This window comes from Anguilla anguilla, chromosome 9 (genome assembly GCF_013347855.1).
Source record: "Anguilla anguilla isolate fAngAng1 chromosome 9, fAngAng1.pri, whole genome shotgun sequence".
Taxonomy (NCBI): Eukaryota; Metazoa; Chordata; class Actinopteri; order Anguilliformes; family Anguillidae; genus Anguilla; species Anguilla anguilla.
The window spans coordinates 30,346,936-30,372,632 of NC_049209.1; the positions used below are offsets into that span (position 1 = coordinate 30,346,936).

The 25,697-nt window shown below is 42.0% G+C and overlaps 1 protein-coding gene across 1 annotated transcript; it reads right to left on the reverse strand.

Annotated features, from left to right (window-relative positions):
* Positions 1-1,772: 1,772 nt before the first annotated feature.
* Positions 1,773-25,315, reverse strand: map4k6 (mitogen-activated protein kinase kinase kinase kinase 6). Its single transcript, XM_035431899.1, has 32 exons — positions 24,773-25,315; positions 20,705-20,762; positions 20,158-20,248; positions 19,948-20,012; positions 19,419-19,474; positions 18,748-18,795; positions 18,257-18,299; positions 17,673-17,745; positions 17,113-17,244; positions 16,966-17,028; positions 16,044-16,125; positions 15,444-15,554; positions 15,057-15,135; positions 13,742-13,800; positions 13,298-13,344; positions 12,598-12,636; positions 12,209-12,242; positions 11,915-12,035; positions 11,510-11,610; positions 10,228-10,269; positions 8,875-8,959; positions 8,707-8,786; positions 8,042-8,102; positions 7,494-7,617; positions 7,074-7,132; positions 6,885-6,988; positions 6,471-6,657; positions 6,119-6,187; positions 5,359-5,445; positions 4,721-4,791; positions 4,585-4,640; positions 1,773-4,025 (listed from the first exon to the last, which is right to left on the reverse strand). The coding sequence occupies exons 1-32, from the start codon at positions 24,863-24,865 to the stop codon at positions 3,938-3,940; spliced, it is 2,508 nt and encodes an 835-aa protein (XP_035287790.1). The 5' UTR covers positions 24,866-25,315; the 3' UTR covers positions 1,773-3,937.
* Positions 25,316-25,697: the final 382 nt, after the last annotated feature.

A 25,697-nucleotide genomic window follows, 5' to 3' on the forward strand; every position in this document is an offset into this window, starting at 1 on the left:
TGGTCTGTGGCTTGTGTGTATCTGCAGGGTGATCATAATGATCCCCTTTACATGTGGCAGCAACATGGCCTCCAGGGGTTTGGTGGAAGTGGTGAGATTGTTCCATACAGCACTTTATTGTGTCTGTTAAGTGGTGTAGCCACGCCCCAGTCAGGCTTCGCTCAATCCACCCAGAGTCAGACACCCCTCCCACAGATTTGGGTGGTGACCCTCTCAGAAGGATATCATTCATCCGCTTCAGTGGGAAAATGAACATGGGGGGGATGTAAAGTTCTGCAGCACTCATTGCACAGAACACAGGAACGTTAAACCCATGTTCAGTGCTGGTCATGCTCCTTACCTGGTTGGACCCCTATGGCAAAGACCACAGGCTGTGTTTGCTCAATATTTCTGGTTGCCCAGCTTACCCGTATACCAGAGATGTGTCAGGTTGATGTTCACCAGAGCCTTCAGCTCTTTTTGCCTACTGAAGCCCACTGCATGGATAATGGTTGTAACACTTCCTGTTTTCTCTCCATAAAGTAGTAGACTAGTCAATCCCAGCCACATTTGTTTCTATGATGTCCATGCTTTATGCAAGGTTAAGAGCCAATGTGCACCAGTAAGGTGCAATTTTGACCATTCTAACCACCACATTGCATCTTTGTCTCTTCGCTTAAGGCTTTCATTCAAATTCCACTGCTGCGCACTGTCGGAGTCATAAAAACCACAGGTTGTAAATGACAGCTGGAAAGTAAGCACAACAGGGGACGGGAGGTTGTAAACAACAGTTGTAAATATGACAGGATGGATGTGTATGCCTAAATAAGCATCTGGAGCACAGAGGGGTCCCCACCTTGGACCTCCATAGAAAGGTATCTAGAGAAATGATAGGTAAAATTATAAGAGCATCAGCTGTCATACAAGGCACTTGATTATGGGGGGAGTGCACCATGTGGTTTCTCTCTTCCTGGAGGACAGGTGGGCCTCTTAGTGGTGGGGTGTGGTGTTACAGCCCTATTCCTGGCCAGAGCTTATCTGGGCAAACTAAGGGAATTGTGAGATGTGGAAGGCTTTCTCAGGACTGCATTTAAGGGAAGTCCAAAAGGACATTCAAGGAGAATCTGCTCCTGGTACCATAGATATTCCCATATGAGGGAATCTGCTCAACACATCTCCCGGTACCATAGACATTTCCATACAGAATCATTTGGTTATGCACTTTGTCGGTAAACCTGTTCAACTTCATTAGCCGTAGCCACCATGTCATCCTGTGTTCAGCTATAGGTATTGAATGTGTTTCATATTTGCTGTCACAGACTTGGAATCAAGAGCATGCACGCCTCACTCAGAGCTAGACACAAGTCACAAGAGACCTCTGAGTTTTAGCAGCAGAATCCAAGTCAAGAGACCTCTGAGTACTGAGACACGTAACAAGTCCCAAGACCTCTGAGTGTCTCAGAAGCTAGAAATGAGTCTCCAGACCTCAGAGACAAAGCTGGAGGGGTGTAGTGGTTTCAGTTGCCAGGCACATCAGGTTTTCTCTGGGCTTCTCATGTTTCCATAGCACCTTTCGCCACTCCTACTAACAAAATTTCCTAAACTAAATTTTGGTTACAGGTTTTGAAAATTACTGCAGTCAGACAAACTTGTTTTTCTCCCTGTGACAAAATCCAAATCTTTCCCCACTCATCTCTGAAGGCTAGGCTGAAGATCATTCACTCCACCCCAGAATGCAGCACACCAAGTGTTTGTGGTGATTAAGTTTTTTTAGACTGGACAATCCACCCTGCTTTTGTATTATTTGCTTTATTCAGACAGGTAGAAAACAGAGGAAGTAAGAGATAGAGAAAGGATAACAGTTCAGGTGTCATGGCAGGGAGCCCTGCCTGCAGCATTTCATACCTTCGATTTTTAAAGCGTTAGAAATCCACCAAAAAATTCAAGTTTACAAGAGATGTGCTTTGTTAGTACCACAAATTTCTCTACAGTGAAATATGGAGTGCATCTGGCCTCTGTTCTTGGTTCTTTGTCTCTATACATGTTAGCCCTTTGAGAGGTTGTTCAAATAAAGGGTGTTCATTTCCACTGTAGGTCAAATGAAGGAAGCTCTATTAGTGAGCAGGCTAATACTGAGTGAAGTCACAGAGTATGTGAAATCTGGCTGGATTTTCTTCAACACTGAAAGTAGGGACATTAGTGTATTAGACTGGTTTCTTTTTGGAATCCCATGTTTAAAAACATCGAAGGCAGCCTTTAACATCTGCACAAGGTAACCTAATGCCTGATCTCTGTTCCTTGCTAGGACAGCAAATATTAAAGGCAATTTGCTAAATACAATAGACCAACAGATAGATCAGATACGTGTCCCATCTGTACACACAGTCAGGCCTTCTTCCTACTGGATTTGTTGGGTGGTGTCGCTATGGTGATACAGACTTGGTCATTTAATTTCCTTTGTAATGTAAAGATGATAATTATGGCATAAACAATTCATGACCTACACTGTTTCCACACCAGAACCAGAGAAACATAGTTTTCCTCAAGATCAAAATAATATTTTCTGTCATATCTCATTTACTTTTATTTATTTTACATTAACACCTGACATTGACATGGTGCGTTATTGAGAACATGAAAACTGGAGCAAAACATTTATCTAAAGATCTCACAGCATTGTTTTCCATGTGATGAGAAAATGATGATCATTGATACTCTCATCTGTTGGAGCTCAGATATAAAAGTTCCTACAAGTCTTGAACCAGCTGACCCTCTGTCCTCAGCAACATGTCTCACATCCCACCTGTTTGTTCTATTACCTGGTTAAGTAAACGTGTAACCAATGTTCTGGTCGGATGGTTGTTTGTAATCGCTGTGCTGGTCAGGTAATCATTGATCATTTCTGTGCAGCTACGGTGATAATCATGCTGGTCAAGTGATCATATGCAATCACAGCGCTGGTCAGATGATTGTGCACAATTTTGGTGATGGTCATTTGATTGTATGTTATCGCTGTGCTGGTCCTTTGATTGTTAGTTATCGTTGTGCTGGTCCTTTGATTGTATGTTATCACTGCGCTGGTACTTTTATTGTTATCACTGTGGTGGTCCGTCGATTGTATAATATCACTGTGCTGGTCATTTGATTGCTTGCAACTTGATTGGGGAGAGAGGTCATACTCCACACCTCAGTCCAACACCACAATGTAAAGCGAGGAACCAGTTCAGTTATCCAAATGCAGTGATTACACACTACATGTATGCAGTAATATACCTGTGTGCATTTGACAGTGAGGGACACGGTGTGCAATGAATAACACTCACAGCTCCGCAAAAAGCTACCAAGTGGAGTTTGCATGTTGTCCCCGTGTCTGTGTGGGTTTCCTCCGGGTACTCTGGTTTCCTTCCACAGTCCAAAGACATGCAGTAAGCTAATTGGAGACTCTAAATTGCCCATAGGTATGAGTGTGTGAGTGTGTGTGCCCTGCAATGGATTGGTGACCTGTCCAGGTATATTCCTGCCTCTCACCCACTGCATGCTGGGATAGGCTCCAGCACCCCCCACCACCCTGACCAGGAATAAGTGCTTTAGAAAATGGGTGGATGGATGGCACCTGTATGGCGAATGTATGGATACCTGCTTGAATACATACACACGTGTGTGCACATATATGCGCCCTTGAATGTGTGTGCATCTGCGTGCACTCCACATGCATGCATGCATACTTTAATGTGTGCATGTGTGTATGTGCCCTATGTACGCACACCTGTATTTGTATGTGTATGTATTGTACATGTGCACGTGAACACTGAGACTGCCTATCACAAATCTCGGTGTGTCGTTGTCCAATCCAGAAAACTCAGTGTGTTGTCGTCCAATCAGAGGTCTCAGTGGTTGATGCTGTGGGCCATTTCTGAGGGAATCTGATCTCCTGATGTAAAACCTGTAGTGTTCCCTGTCAGCAGCTGCTCTCATGGCCAGTCAGGATGTACAGGTTGCTGGGGGCGGAGGGGTTTTCTGTGGGGGTGCTCTGCAAGATGATGTCCCTGAAACACAGTGAGTTCCCCAAGGTTGTGTCAGATAAAAACTGTGTTACCCCGCAGCAAGCAGACTCAGGCAGGACCAAATTTGTGAGCACAAACAGAAGAGCTCAAATGCGGTTGAGAGTAAAATCGCTGGTGACAATGCAGTTAAAATAGTGGAAATTTCACTTTCAAATTTCTACATTTTCACTCATTACTACAATGGCAGTCCTAAAAAGCAGAAACATTTACTGGAACTATGACTGGTTATGAATGGCATCGCACTGCATTGAGGCACTTATGATTGGTTGAATAGCAGGACTCAAAATGGAAAAAGAGACAATCTCACACTTCTCTCCATGCAATTAAAGTTTTTTTAATTGAAAGTCACCGACAAGTTTCAGGAGTATGCCTTCATAAGTCAGTCACTTTCTAATAAAACAGTGTGCGATTTTCATTTTTCCATTTTGATTTTATGGACCGTTAAATAACACCTTTTTGGAATTGCGTTCTTGCTACTTTTTCTATCATTGAATAGCAGCAATCACATGACTTAATGAGTGATGTCTCTACGTTTACGTGCCTGTTGGTTCCCAGGACCCGGAAAATGCGGCTCTCATCTGTGATCTCCTGAGTGATCTGCAGAGACAACACAGGACTCAGCCGTGCACCGATCACAACGAGAAATGACCACGCCCAAACAGACGAACAGAGGTTACCTCATTGTTCTGCAGACTCCGCCCCACAAGGCCATGCTTCCAGAAAGCCAGTATGCTGTCCTGTAGACAAACTGGGCAAAAACAAATGACATTATAGTCCCCCAGATTTGCCTTTGCGTTATATTTCCTTTTCCTAGCCAGATGACTGTGTAGGCCTGGGGTGTCCAATCTTATCTGAAAAGGACCGGTGTGGGTGTAGGTTTTAGTTTTAGCCCTGCACTAAGACACCTGATTCTACTTATGTAGGTCTTGATTGAAGACCATGATTAGTAAATTAGTAGAATCAGGTGTGCTGGGCTTAATCAAAAACCTGCACCTACACTGGCCCTTAAGCCTGAACACCAGTGGTTTAGACATACCATTGTATAATTATGGGATGAAGGCCTACTGAACGTGATAAAACTTTCAGTAGATATTTTACACAATAAAGTATCTTATCCTAATGCAGTTGCTGCTGATACTGTATGTACTGTATGTATGTAGGCCCTTGCCCCTCAGATACAACCCTCCCTCTAGTGGTAATATGTAGTTTCCGCATCCATTTGACATGAATCAACACTTCAAATTTCCAATGGTCTGTAGAGCACTCTGCACTAATCACATGCATAATGTTTTACAGAGATGACCTGTCTTCTCACCCAGTGTCTCTATGGCAAAGTCAAAGGTCAGGTCAGAGGTAATTTCTCTGCATGGCAGTCCCAGCAAGGTCACAACCTTAACAGTCTCTGAAGAACAGAAAGTCGACAACACATCACTCATAATATAAAATAATATACTATGCTAATAATAACTAATGTTCATGCATGTTGAATATTACATAAAACACTCAGGGTGTAAATGACTGTGTAAATTATACACACTACATGAACAGTGTGCATTAAATAACATTTTAAGAGAAAAGTCAATTTGCACCAGTATTCAGAATGGAATTATTCTTTCACATGATTCTATGCTGTAATGTAAATAACATGTTTCTTTGAAAATCTGCAGAAGCATTTCCTGTCTTATATACCTATTCAATACCTGTCCATTTTCAGATTTTAATCAATAAGAAAAAAAACAACAAGATTCAATCAAAGACCATAGGGCTCAACCATGCACCACAGTGTGGTGCCTTAACTGAATGTGCCACCCAGCAGCATTTATTTTTCATTGTTACTTTATAATTGTATTTATAACTTGCTTATCTTATATGCTTAGTGTGTGTGAAGAAGTGCTTTTTTAAAACACTGAAAACATTTTTATTGCGATATAGTGAAGCTTCATGTGAATATTCAGTTTTATTATTTTTGTGTGAATGTGTTCATGGACTATTTAAATGAGATTTAATGTGGTTCACCATGAAATTAAAACCCAGACCAGTGAATGGGAGGAAGACCAGTAGGGAGGAAGACTCACTCTCCAGTGTGATGAGGATTGTGTCTCTGTCCAGCTGAGTCACCTGACCAGCTTTCAGGGACGAAATATCTACGAACACAAAGCAGTTGATGCACCAGTACGCTCACAGCCACTGGCCCTGCTCCTTGATGACAGAAATAACAACACCAACGCTGGCACCACCAACAGCAACAAAAGCAACAGCAAGGATAGCAACAACGACTACACCAGCAGCAACAAAAACAATGGCAAAACCACCAAGAGCAGAAACAAAGCAACACCAGCAGCAACAAAAACAATGGCAAAAGCAGCAAGAACAGCAACAAAGCAACACCAGCAACCACAGGGACATGGACAGCAGCACCAGGGCTACCTGTAGGGGTGCTGGCGGTGTCAGAGGTCAGAGGTATGATGTCAAACTCCAGCTTGTGCTCTGAGGGCAGACCTGCCTCCCCCGAGGCACACCCCCTCACACCCACGCACACCTGGGGCAGCTCGTCCGCCTCCCGAACCAGCAGCTCAAAGATGGGGAGGGGCTCCGGGAGGCAAACCGCTATGTGCTAGAGAGCAAGCGGTAATGAGAAAGAGTGGGGGAGAGAGAGGAAGACAGAGAGAGACAGAGAGAGAGAATAAAAAGGGGGTGAATTACATAACATAATACTAAAAATGATAAGCGTGAGACATGTAATTTGTGGACCAAGACCAACAAAAAAAACAAAACGAAAAAGAGAAAATAAAAGCTACAATATTAGCCAGAGCATTAATAAGCCGGCATTACGGAACTCACTTTGAGCTGCATGAACTTCTGCATGGGTTCATACCACAGCAGCAGGACAAGACCAGAAGGCACAGCCCCACACAGGAAGGTGCTGTCAGTGTAGGGGTTACGAACTGAAAGAGAGAGAGAAGGACAGTGTACACTATGTATTCACCACACAGGCTGCAGGGTTTTGGACACGTGGTAGGCATTTCTTACCCACACTGCACCTGCGGCAACCTTTGGTGTCGGGAATCTTTGCAGAAATGGCAAACTTCCTGTTGAAAGTGGAACAAAATGAGTACTGTCTGTATGAGCTTCAGGAGCAGATGGAATCCAGTATTTATGCTCGTGGGCTCTTATTGGGCTATAAGCCTATAAGAAGTGATGTCATTGTCATTATAACACATCATCTAGCATCTTGCATCTGTAGTTGAACACAGCCCTGTCAAATACCCTAAACTATGCTCATCACTAACCATAAAATACACTTGAAAAATGTGACATGTTTTGCATATAATGCTCTAAAACAGCACAGTTAAGTCATAAGCCACTGCAGGTTGAAGTCTTTCTCCGTCATCGACACTGTGGACAGGAGGTTGCCGCGGTTTCAGGGCTGTAGCGGATAAAGCCTCGTACCTGGGGTTGATCCTCTCCGACAGCCGATTGGTGCTGATGGACAGGTGGCCCTGCCTTTTCAGCAGGTGTCTGCGCTGGTGGAACAGCCCTGGAAGGCTGTGGGAGTACAGCTGGGAGGACTTCCCTGAGAATGCACGCGCAGTAAAATGTCCAGAGTTAATTCAACGCTTAATAGATAACATTCGGTCCCGCGTTCCAGACTGGGACCAAATGCAATCTTTTAAGAGTTAAATTAACACTGTTAGAGCTGAATTAACACTGGATATATTTTATGCATTTATATTTTCACATGCTATTTTATTTTATTATTTATTTCATATCCTTTTTTATTTATTTTAATCACATTGTTTAAATTCACTCCGCTGTGTTAATTACTTTAAGCTGCATCTTAATATGAAAGGTGCTATACAAATAAAGTTAAAACAAACAATCGTACAGGAACAGCACAGACAGAACACGGACAGGAAGAGCACAGACTAGCAGAGCACTGCTACAGAGGAGCTGAACATTAAAGCCGATCCTGACACAAAAGGGAGGGGCAGCCCTACCTGAGACAGACATGAGGACGTTGTTCATGACGTACAGCCAGGTGGACCTCTGTGGGAGCAGCTGGAAGGCAGAGGGAGCTGAGCCATCAGTCATCAAATAATGATAAGTCACAACAGAAGGCTCTCCCTCCTGCTGAAATGCATTTAACCCTAGATAACCCTATTTATATGCCCAATATACAATGGTATATTCTTGTCTCTACCTTGAATGTACTTGTATTGACTGATATTTTTGTTTTGGACGACCAAACTGCACTGCTCCGAACGCTGGGCTATGCTATGCTACCAAATTTAGCTGTTTTGTAACTCAGACAACAACCATATGGTTTCATGACTTGTCCGCCCCAGTAATGCTACGGTATCGCCTCTGTTAAGAGTGTGATACTGCAGTCCTGCCTCTGCTCCTAGCATAATCAAACAGCAGTTATCTCTGCTCTGAATGTACGGTTGTGTCTCTGCTGAGTTTAATGGTATGGTCATGTCCCTGCTGAGTTTAATGGTATGGTCATGTCCCTGCTGAGTTTAATGGTATGGTCATGTCCCTGCTGAGTTTAATGGTACAGTCCTGATTCTGCTCTGAGTTCAATGGTATGGTTCTGATTCTGCTCGGAGTTCAATGGTACGGTTCTGATTCTGCTCTGAGTTTAATGGTACGGTCTCTGTACCTTCTCCATGGTGTCCTCATGAAGCTCGTTGAGGTTGAGGGTGTAGATGCCCTCCTCCGCTCCTATGATGAGGTGCTGATCTGTAAGGAGATGGGGGGATTTCAGGGTTTTTTCTTGCCGGACCTAAATTCTCCAGCTGCTTCTGCTGCGGCAGTGGCCTGATCTCACCTCGCGTTTTTGGAAAGACCCAGGTAACCGCAGCGTGGTTCTTCAGAGGACAGCCGTTAAACACCTTGGAGAAACCGGCTCCCATCTGGAAAACATTTCTGATATTTAAGGGCTGAAACGCAGCACCTTATTAAGTTTGTTGTAGTTTTTATTACGAGGAGGCCAAGCACTGGAGGTGCTGTAAGCCTCCTGTAACTTTATGGAATTTTAAATTATTATTATTCTTCCAGGTTCACTACAGCACCCTGACAACAACAAATACACACAGAATTTGACTTCTCTTCATAAATATAAAAAAACTGGCAGGAGAAACAATATGGTTGCCACAAGCCAATCAAAATGAAGTACTGCTCTGTATTATGAAAAAAACCCTTAAACACTGACCTATAATCGGGAAATTTGGTATGGATTTCGATCTATATTTATAGAAACAACCTGTAAAAGGTCATCTTAGGTTTTCTGAAGCTTTATAAGGTTAAATTTTAATAACCATTTGTAGCCTGCACAAAGGTGACATCCAACAAAAATACAACAAGCTTGGCCATACTTTTCCCACATAGGGAAAACAGAGGGCTGCTGTACATTTTCTCCAGTCAGGCCAATAGTGCTTTCCTCCCCCATTACTCACTGCCTGTATATTTATCGTTTGTTTACTGTACTGAATGTATACCTGCAAAGCATGTATATTGCATACATATAGCATATTACCTAAGATTACCATTTAAACAACCGTGCTTGCAATCAGAATATTGCCGGTTTATACCCCAAAAGGAATTGCTGACAGTACAGTGTGTATGTTGCATTTTCTTTCAGCTGAGTCATTTCTGTTTCAGGACATTCAGAATGCCGGAGTGCCTTTGTAAGATTGGTCTGCTGGAATATGATTTGCTTGAGAAAGTTTGAGCCACTGTACCGTAACTTTGTAGGTCAGTGGCTTAGCTGACCTCCAAATGTAGCCCCGCCTACAGAAGATCATATTCCCCGTAGCAACTGACCGCTGGATTATTAACAAAGTGCAGTTACTGTAGGCGGATTTATCTCACATTACATTGTGAGGAAGGTCAAGCTCATACTATTAAGGGCCTGATATGTTAGACTACTGTTTGCCTAGCCTTATTATAAGCTCAAATCTGAAAATTGGTATCGATAAAAGCTTTTACAGAAGATAAATATTCAACATTAATGGCACCTAAATATATCTTGTATGAATCAACATTAAGAAAAAAAACACACTCGGTTGCTTTGGAAAAAGCATGCTGAGCTGAGAAAAAAAAGCAAACAGACATTAGTACACGATACCTGATCTCTAAATGAGATCTGTCGTGATTACAGGTTCAGCCAGTCTTTACTCACGTGCACTTTGGGGGTCGGGGGTAGTCCATGACACTCGGCTCTCTGAAACAGAAAAAAACTAGAGTGAATCACAAAACCCTCACAAATCAGATGTTATTTTTGTACTGTATTTAAACATTTACACTACATATGGTCATGGGCCTTTAGAATTGTTGGAGTGTGAGAAATGTACCTTTTGCTGTACCATTAGGGTATAAAGACCAGTGTTGTAATCGGGGGTAATGGGTCTGTGAGGATACCGTTGTATATTCATTTTCTGTTGCAAGGAGCTCTAAAGTTTATAACATCAAATAAACCAATGGAAGGACGTTAGTCCATTCCATTTCTGTTGGATATGCTGAGTGAGAGAGCTCCTCAAACAGGTCAGACAGGTGGGTTATGCCAATTCGCTTACAGAAGTCAAAATTGAGAGGTTTGTGGTTGATACTGAAGTCCAAACCAATTTGGGGAGTTGGTGCACAAGATGTGTTTATGTTTCAGGATGGAGTTTGACAAAGCGGTCAATTCAGACATTTTCTCCCAAAACCCTTTTTTCCAAGCCAGAGCTGGCTGTCACAGGTCAGATGTCAGCATTGCACACACTGCCATAACAAGTGATGACAGCTGCTTCACACATCCATGGACGGGTACGAGTCCCGTGATTGAAAATGGAACACCACGCATACTATCCATCCACTTTAATGTTTATGTGGGTTGTGGTTTGTCAACAGGCGCTTTGTTATTAGTCACAGGGAGTACTTCTCTCTTTAGCTCAGATTACATAAGATGGACTGAACCCAGCAACCTAGACATTTTGAGTAGCTGTAGTTCTTGTAGATTTTTTTGCTCAATATAATATTATCTCGTAAAAATACCGTGGGAAGATGTTTTCAGGCATTTAGTTTAGTGGTAGAAGAAGTGGTAATAATTCCTGATGTCAAGAAAGGAATCCCATTCTTTTCAAATCGTTTCAAATCGTTCACCCTGAAAGAATGAGGTGTTTAAACATTGTCCTGCTGGTGGATGGGGTGGGATTTGTGATGGGAGGGAAAAGATGATGAATGTTTGGTCAGAGATTGTGATGGAATGTGTATTGCGGTCCAGAATCCTTGGCTGAACGGAGTTACTTGTGAGGAGGAAATCGACACAGGATAACGACCAGCTCACGAGGGAATACTTAGAAAATTCTTTAGTGTTATGGTTGTGGATATGTCAGATGCCATTTAGGCCCAGTTTGTATATGAACTGAATCGGTTTTACAGTGTCAGTCACTCCAGGAAGTCAAACAGACAGAGCCACTCACCGAGTCCTCAGTTTGTCTCCTCAGTGTGCTCCACTCAGGAGAGAGCGGTGGGGCTCTGGAAGGGCTCCCCCCAGCCCACTGCTCCCCTTCCACCATGCCTCCTGCAGGGGCACATAGGTCACTGCATTTTGTGCCTGATTATACTTGAAACTGAGTTAGTGATTTGCTAAAACGTTTATCTCCACCCATTTTAAGGTTCACGACACCTCACACTCACATCTCATCTAACAGTCAGAAAATAGAAAATATTTATGGTTAAAAAAAAAAAAGACAAATGTGAAAAATATGGGAAAAGAGTGACTGGCTGGTCTTACGGTCAGTGACGGTGACCAAAGAAATACGATTCGGCAGGGAGCGAGGATGAATGCCATACATGTGTCCGTTCTCAGTGCACATGCGTAGTACCTGGAAGGGAGCTGGATGGGGTAGAGGGGTGAGCATCTTCCAGGCAAGGCAGGGAGGGGATGCTGCCCCCCGCACGCCGCTTCACTGTCCCACATTTATCTTCTTCCTCCACTGGGCTGTGCTGAAATAAAAGGCCAAAAATGAGCCATTTATGCCAATATGTTTCAGTTATGTTTAGTAATGTTGTACTAATCATTGAGAAAGCAGAATCATGAGTGCTTGCGGTGGCATGCTATTGATTGCTTAATTGATTCTGAGCGAACGTTCAACAGGCGGCATAAATCTATCCGTTACCGCTGCGGAGGGGGCTCTCTTTATGGTGAGGCTCCTGAAAGTAAGAGAACAAATGTTGAATTGCTGTCTGTTTATGTGTGTTTCTTTTCAGTGAAATATGAACAGAAAAATGTATGTGGATATGCTCACACTCACACCTACACACTTATGCGCCCACACACAAGCACAACTACACACATTCTCACACACAGACACCCAGAAGCACACACACACATGGCACTCACAAAATACATATACGCTCTCATATACACATTCACACACATGTATATTCTCTCTCTCATATGCAAACACTTCATACACACACTGCACACGCATGCCACATGCAGCATGCAAGCATGCACACACACACACACACACGCACACACACACACACAGCACCTCAGACTCACCTCTCCAGTAAGGCCTCTTCCACACACTCCAGTAGACTCCTGCATCAGATAGAGTTGATCTAAATTAGGCACAATGATTACCTGTGCAAATCAGGACAGTATGCATTCACCCTAAAGGCTGCACAAGGCCCTACAATCGAGCGCAGTCACTTCAGAAACCCCACAGAGCGCTGTCAGTGACTCATTGATCGACAGCACACGGCAGTTCCCCTCCTTACGGGGTTCACAAAGTCTCACCACTATAATTTGGTGCTACTGACACCGCGGTGGCAGCAACAGAGTCAGAGACATACGTGGGATGAACCGACAAACCAGCGTGCTGTTCGGCTTGAATAATACAGCCTGACCCCACACACCACCTGCTAACCACAGTGCCACTCTGCTCACAGCATACCAAAACACTTCCCTGAGAACCGCAATGCAACCCAGCAATGTACGCTCATACACTCTCATGAATATTAATAATGTAAAGCCAAACACACTTATGAATATTTATACTGAGCATACATTCATCTTCTCTCTAGGGGTTTCGTCATACTTGTTCCTGGTTATACACTTTTGTACGTCGCTCTGGATAAGAGCGTCTGCCAAATGCCTGTAATGTAATGTAATGTAATTTTTATATAATAACAATATAATTACATATGAGTGTATATATACATGCTCATATGAACATGAATATTGTAAGAATATGGCTTACGGAGAACTCTGTTCATCCCCTGTCATGCTCCAATCATCATAAGAGCCCTGTTAAAAACAGAAATGTCACATATAAGTTATTACATATGTAAACGGTATACATTTTAATACCGCTATATGTAGTAAGTCAATCTTGAATTTAAGATCTGTACTGAGTAGGGACTGGATGTTGGAAGAGATAATTACCCTCAGTTTGAGTTACATTTCAGTCATTAAACTAAATAAAATAACTCAGAAGCATGTGTTAAACTGAAATAGCAGGATATCAGCTTCACAGGCTCAAGGTTACTGCCACTAATATGAGACAGTCACAGAGTAGATTCTGACAACTCTGCAGGCTACTCTATGATCACACTGATGGTTTAAACGCATTTAGACATTAAAACATAACAAATGCCAATGGATTTGAATTGGGCTTGTTTCCAGTGAGACTAAACACACTCACCAGATCGGGACAGGGGTCTGTCTCCTTTCTCATTGGGGGCCTGAACTTCACCCGACTGACTGAGGGACAGAGGGAAGGGCCTTAACAATACTGAAGGGTACAATCAATTAACAATATGAGAAGTATACAGGTGACTGTTACTCTTTATGTGTGACTATAGCACTCAGCACTCCAGAGCTACAGCAGAGAAATACAAAGACAGTTAGAACACCAGAATAGGATTTAAAAATTATTTCCGTCCTTTTATCAAGTGAAAATAGCTTTCACAGCTTACAGAGTAAGTTGTTTCATAATGGGTGGACGGAACATACAGTACAGCTTGCAATCCCCTCAGCCCAGTGATGTACTCACACTGGATACAGTGTAAATGTACAAGAAATGAGACACCAACAGGATCTAAGGGTCAATCAAATGCAATCTTGCTTTATTTTAAACATATCTCCACATATTTAACTCAAATTTATATTGCAGGGTGAATGGAATCTTGTTCATATAAACTTTCCACATCCAGTGCTTTTTCATATAAGCATTTTCCAGATTTTCCCTTCCACCATCTCCTGCATACTGCAACACATCTGCCACAGCACATGCCTGTATGAAACTGATCTGGCGCTGTGTTCGGCTTTTCCCTGCCAATCAGCTATAAAACCTCAGTTAGACCTAAGGTAAATACCACCCTGCAGTGAGACATGCATATCGGGTTAGGTATACTCCTGCCGTTGCCCTTGACCAAGGCACTGGGCTCATGACTAGAGTTGGTCCCCGGGCACTGCACTGTGGCTACCCACTGACTCTATGTAACTACTGTAGGATGGGTCAAATGCAGAGGACAATTACCCTACGGGGTTAAATAAAGTGTATCTTAAATCATAAATCCTACTGCACAGTATATTCATACATGTCTTAGTACATCATAAACCGACATGTTTAGTTTTTAAAACTAATTTTACAAATTGACATCATTCTGTCTAGCATCACTCATTGTATTACATTATTAACAAGCAGAGGACAAGTCAAAGCCTCTGCTCTCGGTAGGCTATCTAGTTGATGAAACACCTCTTAGTGGGTTGTCTGGCTTTTCCAGGACACCCTGTGTGAATGAAAGGCTGCAGCAGATTACTTAAAGGCCCAAACAGAAGCATGTCATCTGCCTCCGGCACACCCAAAAAGCCTAAAAATATCTTTGACACAACTGACAAAACACAGATAGTCCAGCAGACCCACTGTCCTGGTCAGAGCAGATATAAAAACAGTGTATAATAATGAACATAATTATGAACATGATACTTGTTCTCCATAAAATACAGACACTCACACTGCTCCTCAGAGGAGGTTCTCTGTGCTGGAAGGTGTCTCGCCAAAGACTGGATCTTGTCAGGGAACGCATCACAAATCTGTAACATGAACAGGCATGTGCACACACACGCTGTTGTTACACATGTGATTTTGAGACACTGGTGCGTGTGAGAGACTTGAGTGAGAGTAGGTACACTGGCGTGTGAGAGACAGAGGTGTGTGGGAGACAGCTCTGGGGGAACAAGTGTGAGTGTGCGCGACAGGTCTGAGTGTGTGAGAGACAGGTGTTAGTTTGAGGTTAACTGGAGTGAATTGGGTCTGAGTGACTGAGAGGTGTGAGACACCAGTGTGTGTGTGTGTCTGTGTGTGTGTGTGTGCGTGTGTTGGCTCAGGAGAGAACACTTACATCCAGATCGCTCTCATCCATGGTGAGTGTGGGTTGGAGGTCGGGGTTTCTCGCCATGTCCAGCAGCTCGATGACTTGGGCTCGAGTCAAGAGCTGGGCCATGAAGGGGTTCTGTGAGACCAGGAGGCACCAGAGGGCATCACCAATTTTGTATATGGAACACAAAGAGAACTGGTATATTAATTAACAGTTAGCAATGTTCCAAGCTCTAAAACTTATAGACTTATGAAGTTCCTCAGCTTGCAAAACAATTTAAATGTCCACAATCCAACAAATACTGAATTGAATTATAGTCAAACAAATCAGCTTGGTGTTGTCTTTGACACCATGGCACTGGTCATTTTAAACACTTCTCAGTTAAAATAAAGGACAGTGGACATGCTCAGATAGTTATGAGTTTTCCCATTTTATTCAGATTGGAGAAACAGCCCATACATGAAATACCATGTTAAGAAATCAAGTCCATGGCCACAAAGGGGATTTCGTAGGTGAACTGATCACACTGCTCTCCCATGATTCAGTCTGCATTCTCTACATCACAGAAACCATAGGGCCCTACGTAGACTCTACATGTATGAGTGTTTTTTAGTACCAATTTACCTGCAAAAGCTTTTCTGCAGTAGGTCTCTTGCGAGGGTTTTTGGTAAGACACATCTTTAGGAAGCTGTGAAAGTCTGCTGACCTACATCGGTAAGAGATAAAAGATAATGGCATAAACATCATGCACCCACCGTGTACCTGACACACAGATTGGTCACTGACAATAATGTCAGCCAATCATTTTCACTGACTTGAATCTCAGCGCTCTGAAGATAAAAATAAAAAAGCTATTTACCTATTTGCCTACAGTAAATTAAGTAGCTGTACTACTCCAGAACAACGTAGAAAGCTAAAATGGTGGTACAACATATTAAATCGCAAGACAAAGAACAACCAAAAAAAATGTACAGAACAGACTCATTGAATGCAACACAAAGCAAGCAGTGACAGAACAAAGGCTGTTCAAAGACAGGGTTTCACAATTGTCCTCAAGAACTCCATACAACACACAGTCCATTCAATCAAACTGTTGTGAGCACAGCCATACACCTTACAAGGTGGATAACTCCTCTAGAACAATGTAACTGATAATGAATGACCCATACAGACATATTTATACTCATTGTTGTGAGCACAGTCTGTATTTTGGGTGAACTACAAATGTCCTGTACTGTCCTGTGTGTTGTGTTCTGTCTATTGACTGCCAATTTATTATTATTATTATTATTATTATTATTTATTTATTTATTTAAATTTATTTCTTTATTTTTTTAATTTTATTTACGTATTATTTATTTGCGTTTTATTTGTGTACAGCACTTTGGTTAACGCCAGTTGTTTTTAAATGTGCTTTATAAATAAAATTTAATTACTCACTTACTTACATTTAAAATGGATGGGCCATATTCATACTGACAATACTGAATGTAAGTTTCAAAACCCCTGCTGCCACCATTGGTGAAGCTGAATTACTAGGTCTCACCACTTGGATTTATCCTTCAGTTTAGGAGGCTGGAAGCTGCTCTTTGCCATCAACCTCAGGGCTCTGAAAAAGATTCAAAGTGGCTTTAAGTGGGAGGGTGGGGTCCAATCAGGAGCTGGCATGGCAGTATCCAGGGGCAATGCTCACTTCATTGGGTGGAGGTCAAACATGGGAGGCTGTAGCTCGGCCAGCTCGATGGCCGTGATGCCCAAGGCCCAGATGTCACACAGCTGGTTATATCCACCCTTCTTCTCCACTGCTGCCACCTCTGGGGCCATCCTGGAACCATATTACATAACAGGTCGCTTCAATCCTTGATGCTGATTGGCTGAGACCGCGTACTACAGTGACTGTAAAGCCAATACAGTAACAGTTATTCAAACAGCCTGTTTGTAAACAGTATTGCGCCATCGCAAACCGTTGCAAATAATATGACAAAAAAAAAAAATATATATATATATATATATTGTGTAATCAATTCATTGTTTCCATATGTTGTAACCATCTTACAGGACTTTAAATATAGTGGCTTCTCTTTTGTGGAGGATGAATGGGCAGAGTGAATAACAGGCTTGCTGTACATAAGGACATCACAAAGGAAGGGTATGAGTACAGGGTAAATATCTGCGTATGGACAGCATGGGGATGCAGTTTGGATCTGGATCCGTAAGATCTGGCTTCCAGTTTCACTCCTTTCAGCCACTCACCAGTAAGGAGTTCCAATGAAAGACTTCCTCTTCGCCAGAGAGGCATCAATCTCAGCTGCCACACCAAAATCAGCTGCAGAATAAAGAGAGAGAGAGAGAGAGAGAGAGAGAGAGAGAGAGAGAGAGAGAGAGAGAGAGAGAGAGAGAGAGAGAGAGAGAGAGAGAGAGAGAGAGAGAGAGAGAGAGAGAGAGAGAGAGAGAGAGAGAGAGAGAGAGAGAGAGAGAGAGAGAGAGAGAGAGAGAGAGAGAGAAGCTCCTTTTAAACCAACAATGCCCACTCATTGTATGGGTTACAGATGTTAAATCAAACATTGATTCACAAGTACTTTTTCAACCCTTGTGTTTCGTTTGGGTCAAATTACCTGTCTTTAACTTTCATTGGAAAAACTACAGAACATAGGTCCAATAAGGTGCAATTCTCAAAGTATCAGTTATGCATAGCCACAAACATCAAGTCTAGTTCACACAGTAAGCACTGGCTAAGTCAGTAATGTTATGGTAAGTCAAACATCAAGATGAAGATACAAGTGCAACATAGAAGTCCTACAATGAGTGTAGGTGTGAGAAGGTGAACTTTCACTTACCCAGTTTAACATCTCCTTGCTCAGTCAGAAGGATGTTGGCTCCCTGTCAAGAGCACAAAGTGACAGGGTCTTTGCTACAGTTAGAGGTCAGAACCTGCACCAGACACAATGGATTGTGTTCTGCCTGCATTTTACTGTTTTCTGTTAGTATGAATTAGCCCATGTGAAACCATGCTGCTTCAACCTCAAGGCAAACTTTGTGCTAGCTGTGAACTGAGTAGTCATATCCACTTCCACTCTCAGTAAACATGGGGAGATTTATCTCCCCTCCCCCTCTCTCTCTCACACACACGCACACACACCTATTCATAGACAAAAAGAATGAAGATGGCTAAAGCAAACAGGTAAACAACCCAATGAAAACATACCTTGTTTGTTTTCTGTGCACTGTCCATGTTTCTGTGCACTGTCCATCACAGAAAGCTGGATAGCACCTTGCCTTTCTATCTCTCCATTTTACATCACAGACAGCCGGCTATAGAGTATCTTACCTTAATGTCTCTGTGCATTTTTCCACTTTGATGCAGGTGATGCAAGCCCTGTAAACACAGAGTCAGAGAAGAAACTGCCCCTTCTGTATCCAAACTGGACCCTCCTTTAAGCAGACCCTGCAAGAGGCCCTAAAACCCTCTACTTTGAACATGGTGTAGGCATGGTGAAGGCAGCTGCCATCTTGCAGAAATAACAAGAAAACAAAACTTCTGTCTGAAATATATGATTCCTTCTGTTGTTCTGATAAGAATTATTTTAATATCAATTGAAATCAATTCACATGTTGATAGAACATGCTTCATTTTCATGTTATGCTCCAAAGTACAACAGCCTTGGATAACCAGTTCTGCTGTCCTGGTTATGTGCAACTATAGCAGATATTCCAGGTCATTTGCATGTCACATTGCAAGCCATTTTGGTTATCAGCAAGACAATGTTAGGATCTTTGACATAAAAAAATTAATATATAAATGTTGGGTTTGGGTAGGAAATCCACAGGTGCATTTTGGATTGGGTAGAATTTTTTGGACCTGTGAAGACATCTTGTGACTGGGTCAACCTGTTAAACACGTTATTGATCACATCTATCATATTTAAACACAGAACAATAAACAGTAATGGAGTAACCTTTTCATGCAATGGGAAGCAGTGCTGCCTTGCACAGTCCTACCTGGAGAATTTCCCTACAGATGAAAGCGATCTGCTTCTCCTTCAATGGGCCAGTCACTGCAGGAAACACCAAAGTGGTGAGAATGAACCAATACCATAGCACAGTATAAATGAACACTAATACGACAACAGAGAATGACTGAACACCAGTACTGTAGCATGGTGTAACTGAACACCAATACAATGGTGCAAAATGACTAAAGACCAGCACCATAGCATGGTGAGACTGACTACCAGTACCACAGCAAAGTATGACTTTGCATCAATACAACAGCACAGAATGACTGAGCACAATTACCACACCAGTGAAGTATGACTAAATGGCAGCATTGCAGCACAGCATGACCAGTACCACAATACATGAGCTTGAAAAGACCAATCTAATATAACCGATTCATCAAAATAGCAGCAGCAAAATAGCAGTTTTGCCCAATGAAAGAGCATAGATTTAGCAACACACACACATACACACACACACACACAGTGTGGTGACAAGAAAGTGACAGGCAGAAGAATATGGCTAAATTTACCTTGGTAGATGTCCTGCAGTGACCCTCCTCCACAGTACTCCATACAAATCCACAGCTTATTGTTCCTGTACATACATGTGCACACACACACACGCATATGCACACATATACACACACACACGCACCACAAGTTTTTATCTTTCACTGTTTTTCCGTTTCTATTTTTTAAAAAGTTTGAATATCTGTGTAGATCAGCCCGCAGAAGAGCACCTGAGGTAGCTGCCGAAATACGAAACAATGTTCCTGTGAGAGCACTCTTTCATCATGGAGATCTCCTGCTGGATACAGGCAACATCCTCTCCTGAAAGAAATACAACACACTGTTTCAATCTCATAAAAAACATCACACAGGCAAAGAGGACTGTACTCTGCATTCAGGAATATAACGAGGACTGCAACTCATGATGATTTTCATAGCCCACTATAAACGCTTAATTTGAATATTTGGTAAATCAATCATTTAAATAATCTAAATAAACAAGTCAAGTCTTTTACAAGCAGTCAATTAATCATGCATGTTATCAGTGAACTCCCAAGCCTGTAAGTGCAGCATGATTACCTCACATGGAAGCATAAACGTGCCAGAAGTGTTTCTGATTTAAGATCAGTGAGGAATTATCGACATTACGATCACTCCATTGCTGGAACTCTAATTAATTGTTGTTTATGATAGACTTAGTCCTGCTGCTGTAAATATAACCAAATCTAATGAGAAGTCACAGGGATACACTGAGCCTAGAAGCAAGTCAGGAAGTACCTGGATCCAACTTTACTACTTTGATGGCTGCAATCACTGAGGTCTTGATGTTACGAGCCTAAAAGGAAGAGAGGCAAAAAGTAACCAGACTGGAGGGTCGAGGCAAACAGCAAAAGGTTTATACAGAACATTTGCTAACATTTTTTAAAAGTAGTGCACACGAAGAACAAAAACTGCCAAAATGGAAGAAACTGAGAGCGCAATTAATTTTACAATTGCTTGGCTATAATTTTAACAGATGTAATAGCAGAGAGAGGGAGAAAAACAATGCATGGATTCATCAGGTTACAGTGAAAAATCCCTTTCCTTCCCCTTGTTGCATCTTAATGAAATCAATGTCACTGGCATGTCAGGGTGTGCAAAAACAGGCCATGTGAGGAATCCATATTGAGTGGTTTGAATAGACAAAGGAAAATGGAAATCTGTCTGTCACTCTTAATAATGCGATCCATTATCCTTCCACCATTTTAGTTACCATTAATAATATAACCCATTAACCACACATTATCTCAATCGCAATTAGCCTGATATCACAGGACAGAGGGCGCACCGTGTGACAGCAGCAAGCAGCTGAGATGGTTTCCATGGCGGCAGAAAGAGGAAGCTACAGTAGAATGCTTTCAGATACAGTGAGGAACCTTTGTCTTTGAAAACAGCCAGTACCCTAGTACGCAGGACAGACCAGCCTGGGGGCCTTACAGTCTGTTTTTGGGTTTTTTCTTGGGCCATTGCTGGTTCTGAGCTCCTCGTGATGTGAGCATAAATCTGGGTCTGTGGGAGCTTTCTCCCACTGGGGCCACCTTATATTATTTTTATTGAGGACTTATAATAGATGTATTGAAGCAGTATGTTACACTGCTGCCCAGCTCACCATAAACTGCCAGCAAAGCACAGCAATTATGTTCACTCCCAGCAATTTACAGAAAGGAAACTGTGGCTTGTCTGTGAGCATCATTTGCTGAAGCTCCACTGGCTTCGGCAGTCTGTGAATCCAACACCTCACGGTAGTGCCTTTCTGTCTCAGCTAGAGGAGGGATATCATAAGGCCACTGAAGCTAGGAGCCCTGCTCCAGTTACCATAGCAATAGATGCAGCCAATAGCAGATCAACATTCTCAGGCAAAAAAAAAGAGAAAAAAAAGAATGCCTTGATATGACTGAACGCACTTCCTGTTTTCTTTGCTGTTCCCCAGTTACTTCCTGTGATGACAGCTTTCTCAGTTAAAACTGACAGGTATATCTTTAAGGCTCTTTAAAGCTGCAAAGACTGCACCATGCAGTCAAAACATCTATTTAATACTTTAATACTATTTATTACTTAAATGGGCGCAACACTTTTTCCAATATTTAAACAGAGGAACTGTGTATGCGTAAGCCCATTCTAAAACATAACTGGTCAGAACTGTTCCATTTGCTCCAAGTTCAAAATGGTCATTCTGGGCAACTGCCCATGAGTTAGGCTATAAGCAAGATTCACTTAGGTGGCACACAAAGTATCGTTCACCCTGAGAAAATTGGTGTTTTGCCCACCTCTTCCTTCCGCTATGCTGTTTGTGGATTTCCTGTTACAAACGGCTCCCTGCAGCACACACACACACAGTAATTTATCCAAACTAAATAAAGCACAAACATCATCACTCATACATGTGATAGACTCCAACAGAAATGAAACTGAAACAACGGTAAAACCGTTACATGCTCAGTAACCATCCCTGAGCCTTTATGCAGCACAGCTTTTAGATAAAATGCTAGTTTCAAGTGAAAGCAGCAATGTCTCTCCCAGGTTTCGAAAACACGTGTATCTGGGTTCACACATCCTCACGCTAGGTTACAACACACTACTGCTGAAACAGCGTGTCCAGAACACACCAGCACGAGGTGCATTACAGCTAACCTTTGAACCACTCTATCTTTCATCTCTCGGGAACCAACTGAGAGATATTCTTAATTAGCCATCCATTTTAATATGCCGATCACAATCTTAACCCCGCTCAACAAAACTGCAAGAGAATCACTTAATAACAACACAATCAGTAATCTGGAATGGCCCAGCCAAAGCCTAGACTTAAATTACACTGAAAATCAGTAGTATGAGCTGATTATTGGAGGAAATGCAAAAGATTGTAACACCAAAATGTGCAATGCTTACACATATATACTCAAAAAGACCAGTAATTACTGCCAAAGGCCTATCTAGAAAGTATTAGGGTGGAAGTGAGTACTTTTACAAATGAGAAATGTGAGTATTTAATTTTTGAATAACCTGTTGAATAAAATATTTTTGGCATTTTAGATGTGTTGAATGTATTGTATTGATGAAGAGAAAAAAAAGTTCAAGAGTGTGAATACTTTCTGAAGGAACTCTATACTTCACATTTTATTTTGTTTCATTTTAATTATGGAGGAAGGTTGTTAGCAATTATACACCCCACTGTCTTGGAGGTGATTCAGTGTAGGCCTAGTATTCATTTCACACTGTAAAGTCTCCACATAATCTGTCAGAGAGTCTCTCTCTATAGGTGGGTGGAAGGGAGGGACAGGATTTTAACAGCAGCACACAAAATATAGAGCTGTGCAGACACAAACCCCATCCTCTGTAAAAGAATCTACTGGAATGAAGCATTGAACTGAACCCATACTGCTGAGCACATCAACCCCAGCCCATACCACCCCTAGAACCAGCAGCTTCCAGCCAAGTCATGTCACTGTGTGTCAGGGGTTTGAAAGGAACCATGAGTACTGAATCTCAGAGTTTCCTCTGAATATAATGACTTTATTAGTACTGATGCTGACAGACTCCACAACTTCACACATACATCTCTCACTGTAGCCTGCCAGGCTCCCTCTCCCTCTCTCTCTCTCTCTCAATCTCGAACACATTTGAATCTCCACCTAGGCTAATTGCACACATTTCCAAAAACTGTAGACTAAAATACTATATTGTAGAAAAGAATATGGCTTGGACATTCTCATTTGCCTGTAGTCCCAGAAATGTTACCATTATGTCAATGCAAATACAATACCTATACAATGATTTGTTTCGTTATGAATAAAAGTTATGAGAACTTTATCGAACAGTTTCGAAGGCTTTGGTCATTTGTTTGTTCAGAGCAGGAGGGCTATTACTTCATTCTTTAACACACAGTCTTGTTTGTGCTTCCTGACATTTCTGTTGTGTACCCTGTCAGCTCCTATACTTCGAACCAGAGCCTTGGTCCATGCAATACTGAAAATGCACTAACAAACAGCCTCCCGAAGTACAGTGAAGTCTCATAGGTATGAACCTCACTGATCAGATATGACTGAACAGATAAGAATGTGCAATTAGCATATACAAGTATGTCTTATCAATATCAAGCTCTTTATTATCACTACAATTAAAGCCAGACAAAGGGATATGCACCTTTGCCTAATTGCTAAATAATACAATGTGGTAAAAAAAAATCAACAGCTTTTGCTATAGAGGTGCCATAATAAAAATCAATCAGTGGGAAAGAGGCCAAAAATAACAGTTAGTAAAAAGGAATGTATCCTTCTGAAAGGTCCAGATTATTGCTCATTTGATTATTAGCCATGCATCCATGCATTAACCATGCACCTTCAGTATTTAATAAATATGACTGCAAGGTTTCCAGGAAAAGGTTCAACCGTCTGCACTGACACAACTCTGGTGTTCTTGTGCCAAGAAAACATAAATACATTTCTCCACATTGGTGTAATTGGACCATCATTTCACAGTTAAAAACATTTCAAGAGTTTCGAACTAGACTGCTTCCATTACCCACGGCACATCATAGGCCTACTGGGTTTAAGCTGAGAGGAACAACAGAACGGTAGCCTCCACAATTTCCTTGAATAACGGTAAAAAAAAATAGGCTAATTTCCGCTGGCTGTCACAAAGAAACCAAACACATAGTAGATACGTCAAGCCTGCACAGGCTATATCACACTAAAGCTAATTGCATTTTTATTGTTTTTGAACATGCACGCATTCACCTGCGTACATCAAAGTTTCATTCTGAGGCAAACGGTGACAACCGATGTCACTGCACTGAAGACATTAGCCCACCTTAAAAACATCGCCGTACGTGCCACTTCCAATTCGATGGATCAATTCATACTCGTCCAGGGGGTTGAGGAAGGAGACCGCGATAACATCCATGGTAGGTAAGGTAATCTCTTCCTTCTCAAATATTTCCAATATAAGTCATGGTACGACAGCGTTTCTCAGCTACGCGAAGTCGGAACTTCCCCTAACGTCTTTCCAAACGCTAAATGATTAAAAAGATGTCACTGGTAGCTTTTACGGATATAACAGATATAATACGGTACATCCGTGCAGGAGACATACAATATTTATAAATTAGTTCCCCGAATGAGATGAGATATGATGCTACATGCAGCGCATTCAGTCGTCACAGCATCACATTTTAAAACCGCCTCCATCGCCGAATATGTGTCTACTGCTTGCCTTGTCGCTGGTGGTTTGTGAAGGCGTAGGCTACAAATCCAAATGTGGGCTGCACATTCTTTACTGATGTAGGCTGCACATTCCTTTCTGCGTTTAATATCTCAGGTTGAGCAAAGTGTTTAATCGCTTTATAAAATACCCCGGTAGGTACAGTGACCCCTCCCCTAATTACATATTGACAATTTTTTAAATGTTTTTCTGGAACCTGTGACTTGGCTTTGCTTGATGCAACTATCAGACTGAGATTGATATTAGCTGATCACGACAAGGTGAAGTTTTCATATCCAGGAATAGAAAGTAGTGAATTTAATTTTAAAATAATAATGATTCACATCATTTTCATACTCATGAATCTATTCAGTGACCCCTTATGTCCAGTGGATGGTGGCATTGCCATCCTGAAAGAGACCACTCCCATCAGAATTGAAATGTTTCATCATAGGATAAAGGTGATCACTCACAATGACTTTGCATTCATTTGCAGTGACCTGTCCCTCTACAGTGACAAGTGGACCCATACCAT

Coding starts and splice junctions, on each gene's coding strand:
- map4k6 (XM_035431899.1), bottom strand. CDS start 24,865: ATGGATGTTATCGCGGTCTCCTTCCTCAACCCCCTGGACGAGTATGAA. Junction 12,637..13,297: donor GGGGATGAACAGAGTTCTCC/GTAAGCCATATT, acceptor TATCTGATGCAG/GAGTCTACTGGAGTGTGTGG. Junction 4,026..4,584: donor CGGGTCCTGGGAACCAACAG/GCACGTAAACGT, acceptor ACTGTGTTTCAG/GGACATCATCTTGCAGAGCA.